This window comes from Pseudorca crassidens, chromosome 21 (assembly GCF_039906515.1).
Source record: "Pseudorca crassidens isolate mPseCra1 chromosome 21, mPseCra1.hap1, whole genome shotgun sequence".
In the NCBI taxonomy this organism is placed as follows: Eukaryota; Metazoa; Chordata; class Mammalia; order Artiodactyla; family Delphinidae; genus Pseudorca; species Pseudorca crassidens.
The window spans coordinates 24,409,178-24,413,694 of record NC_090316.1 but is presented as its reverse complement, the minus strand read 5'-3'; the positions used below and the strand labels follow the sequence as shown (position 1 = coordinate 24,413,694).

At 39.3% G+C, this 4,517-nt stretch overlaps 1 protein-coding gene across 8 annotated transcripts in view; it reads left to right on the top strand.

Annotated features, from left to right (window-relative positions):
• Positions 1 to 4,517, top strand: part of CFAP96 (cilia and flagella associated protein 96) — a 93,884-nt gene that overhangs the window by 208 nt on the left and 89,159 nt on the right. For 5 of the 8 annotated variants that reach the window (XM_067721672.1, XM_067721669.1, XM_067721670.1 and 2 more), the window contains exons 2-3: positions 2,116 to 2,303; positions 3,970 to 4,189. In XM_067721672.1, coding sequence (XP_067577773.1) covers positions 2,204 to 2,303; positions 3,970 to 4,189 — 320 coding nt within the window. In that variant the 5' untranslated portion in view covers positions 2,116 to 2,203. Of the gene's footprint in view, positions 1 to 9; positions 169 to 1,430; positions 1,686 to 2,115; positions 2,304 to 3,969; positions 4,190 to 4,517 lie in introns of those variants that run through there. The other 3 variants (XM_067721665.1, XM_067721667.1, XM_067721668.1) reach the window with 3 other exon arrangements.

The following is a 4,517-nucleotide window of genomic DNA, read 5'->3' as shown; positions in this document are numbered from 1 at the left end:
GTTAGTTCTTGGAATGGACTCTTCCGTAGCTGGGGTAACGCGCCACAATAAACCCTGAGGCGAGCGGAGCGTGCGGAGCAGCCTCGTAGCGACGTCCGGGGCGGGAAGCGCTCTTGCGGGGCTGGCTCCTGACCTTCTCAGAGGTGACTTGGTCCTCGCAGACGTCAGGTGTTGTCCTTTAGATACCTACATACTCTGAACCTCCGTTTCCCTAATGGGACATCATTTTCCTCATCACCTCAGCCAGTTTTCTGCCTCTCCTTCACACCCCATCCTCCTCCCCACACCCCCACGCCCACCCCCGGCTCTTTATCCCTACCTTTCGAAGGGAACTTGCACTGTTCCACTGTGTTATATTTAATTATGTCTTGTTTACTAGAGTGTAAGCTCCCTACGGGCAGGACCTATGCCTTTTAAAATCTCAGTTTTCCTAACTTCTACCAGCGAACCCTACTCAGAGGAGGGGTTTGCAAAACGTTAAATAAATGAATGAGTGGTTCTGTAAATGCTGCTCAAGAAGAGTTAAGTAGTGGAAAAATTCAAGGCAATAACTCCTTCCCTCCTTTTCTTATCTCCCCCTCCTTTTCGTTCCCTTTCCTTTCTTTCCTCTGTGGATCACTTTGTCGTGTGCCAAACACTGGTAAGGAAGTACCAGACTAACACCACGGTTCCTGCCTTCCCGGAGTCCCCAGTTTAGTGGGGGAAAACAGCTGTTAATTAAAGGATCCCTACACGGTGAATGTAAAATAGCCCACTAGATAACCATGATGAGGGCTTGGAAAGAGAAATGCATGGCGCTATGTTAGAAGTGAGGAATGAGCTAAACAGTCAGAAGGATCGGTATTAATTGGGCAACAAAAGGGGTCAGGGCAGTGAAATACCTGCCTAAAGTGAAACAGCATGTGTTAGGGTCCTGTGGTTGGAGAGAGCTGGACTTGAGAACTGAAAGAAGACAATTAGAGCTCGGGTGCCAGGGAGGGGGCCTTCCACTGGTGACAAATGAGGCTGATAGTGGCCTTGTGAGCCATTTAAAGGATTTGAGCCCCCTGTAGCAGCACAAGAAGCCTTTGAGGTTGGGCAGTGAAGATGGAGCTTTGAAATATGAAACAAATCGAATCAGCACACTCCAGCTAACTGACTTTTAGTTTTAAAGCATACCTGATCAGAGGAAGAGGTGGGATGTGGGGGAGGGAAGGATGAGCCACAGTTTCAAATAGGCAATCCTGTTTAGTGTCGCTGAAACAGCTTGCTCTAAATTCAAGGCAAAAGTTTCTTACCTTGGATTAAAAGCTGGGAAGCATAAGCCAATGTTTGTTTTGTTTACTAATGTACGTCCAGTGCCTAGATCTAGTTGGTGCTTCAAAAATATTACAGTGAAATGGAAGCCAGTATTCTTAGCTCTTTGGTCTTACTTTTTAGAATATGTCTAATTAAAAAAAAATCCAAATAAGTAGTTGCATATTTAGAGTGATATTTCAAAAGAAAACTCATAGTTGTAGTATCTGAATTCATTGTGGATTTTTGTTTGCTGTTCTTTGTTTTTATCTTGCCTAGACAGTTGTCCTCTCTTCCCAACCCCTTTGTGAACTAATTTCACCAGGTGGCACATTTCTTATATACAGTTAAACTTGAAAGAATTCAAGAACTATAGGGTAATACCTATGTGTGTGGTGCATTCTGAAAAAGTAAGTTATAATTTTTAATACAAGGGACAATGCAATATGTTTACATAAAATGATTTAAACTGAAAATGACTGCCTTACGTAATTAAGATCTTTGAACTTCTCAAAAGAAGGATGATGTTTACACAGTATTTATACCACACTGTACAGTAATAATTTTATTATCTACGACAGATGAATGGCAGTGCAACAGATACACATTTCTTTGTAATTTGTGGATACTTCACCTGGACAGTCAAGGGGAGGGTTTGTGGTGATAATTTTGAATCCCCATTATTCCCCCTCAGCCCCACAAAGTAGATTCTTTCCCCACATGGTTTGAGACTGTTGTTTTATGATGTAACGATATGCATGTTAACTCTCAGACTGCAAGTAACTTGGACTGAAATTTAGTAAACACCTTTTCCCTAAACTTTTCCCCTGTATTTTTCAGTGTAGAGTAGGATTTTGCTATAGAAGAAGTAGCCCTCAGCGACCCATTGAAGTTACCTATATTGAGCACACCACCACAAGAAGCAACCATGCCTGTGGAAGGAGGGAAAACAGATATGGAGAGGATTGGGCTCTTCAGTGAGATGGGATATGTTACTGTTGGTGATAAATATGTGCCACAATTTAATCGTAAGTATATTTGGTTTCCTTTACAGCCTAAGAGTGATGTTTTCTGTATAAAATTTTGGCTTTAACGTTTGTTAAATGATATTTTTTAATGGTCTATATTTTATGGTCTTAATTTTATAAGAGCAGGAAGCTCATTTTATTGGGCTACCCTACCTTCATATATTCTCCTCATAGGTAATTTTATTTCTTTCCAAGGTGCATGGCAGTTTTCTCCCAGAATATTTTGTTTTTAGCTTTTTTTGTTCCCTTAGATGGGACACTCTGCTATGTAGACAGCATTAACATTTGCATCTGAAAAGGCCATCCATGATCACTTTCTTGAAAAATGAAATGCTAAATGAATAGCTGAGGGATTTTTAGAAGAGTCATAAATAAAACAATAAGAAAGAATACACTGATATGAAACATCTCCAAGATACACTATTCTGTACCTTGCCTTTTTATTTAATAATGTATGTGGTATGCTAAACATTGAAAATGGAAAAGGATAAATATGAAAATATTTACTGGAACATGCCTAAACATTCTCTGGAAAACAAAATTACTATCATGGGTGCCTGTGGGAAAGGAACTGGGTGACGGAATGTGGAAGGAAAATTTATTGTAAAAATATTTATACTATTGAATTTGGAACCATGTGAATATATTATCATTTCAAAAACCTAAGTTAAAGAAAAATCAGTGATACAAATTCACATTTAGATAACCAATTGAATTAATGGTTATTTGCACTTCAAAAAATTCTTTCACATTATGGAAGGACTTTACAAGTTGAGTTCTCCTAGATGCAAATTACAAAAGAAGTTTTAAATATTCATAAAACCAGCCTTTTAAAAATTATTGGGCTACTAGTACTTCACTGTATACCACAATTTATTTATCTGTTCCCCTGTTGATGGACATTTGAGTTGTTTGTGGTTTTTTTTGTTTTTTTTGCGGTACGCAGGCCTCTCACTGTTGTGGCCTCTCCCGTTGCGGAGCACAGGCTCCGGATGCACAGGCCCAGTGGTCATGGCTCACGGGCCCAGCCGCTCCGCGGCATGTGGGATCCTCCCGGGCTGGGGCACGAACCTGCATCCCCTGCATCGGCAGGCAGACTCAACCACTGCGCCATCAAGGAAACCCTGTTTGTGGTTTTTGATTGTTATGAATAAAGCTGCTGTGAACATTCTTGTTTACATCTTTTAGTGGATATAGGCACTCATGTGTCTAGAGTATATACCCAGGAGGGGAATTGTTTCAGTTTGAGTATGAAATACCCTTTCCCTCCAACCTAAAAATACACGCTGACACACACACACACACACACACACACACACGCTTATTGACATCTGACACAAATAGTTTCCTAGCATATTCTTACACAGTGTTCCGTAGTGTATAGATGGGGAAGCATTGGATTCAGTGACCTAAGGTGTCTTCCAGCTCTCAGATTCAGAGTTTAACAGGACCTCAATCTAATTATTAAAATGTTTTAATGGAAGCCTCTTAGTTCTTATTGTCAGTATAGCCTTTGACACAGACCTTTCAGTAAATGTTTTGAAATAGTGTTTAAGAGCTCAAAACTCACTGGTCCAAATCACATTTTGAAACTTTTCAGTCATTTTTCATGTCCTTTAATTACTAGTGAGCTCAAAATTGTGATATTCCTAATTTATTTTTAAAGGACCGTTTAATGAAGCTGCAAGCAAAAATAGACAGATGCTACCTGGGGGATCCAAAGAGATGTCAAATCTCCAGGCAGGTTATTTTGATCCCCATTTTGTAAGGATTTTTGAAGGTGAAGGCTACGTAAACCTGAATCAAGTGAGGAGACGGCATATGATGGAAGAAGCCAAAAAAAATCTAGGCAAAGCGTTCCTTCCTAGTGATGGAGATAAGAAGCCGTAAGTATTTGGGGAAAAGTCTTAAATATTGATATATCTCCTGCATATCTCTCTCTCCTCCATCCTAAATTAAGTTTTGGTTTTTCCGTAGGACTTACTTATGTATGATTCATTTTTTAAAATACGATTCTTAGGTTAAGTTTGTCTTAGATGAAGACAATTATATTGGATGATTTAGGTTGACAGGTAATTTTGATTAAGTAGATTCTCATTATCACATTAAATTTTTGGTTATCTCTGTCACTATTCTCTATCAGTTTATACTAATGAAGTCAACTAAATAATGAAAATAAGTTTAGTTGAAAACCTTGCAATAGTCAGATTAGGA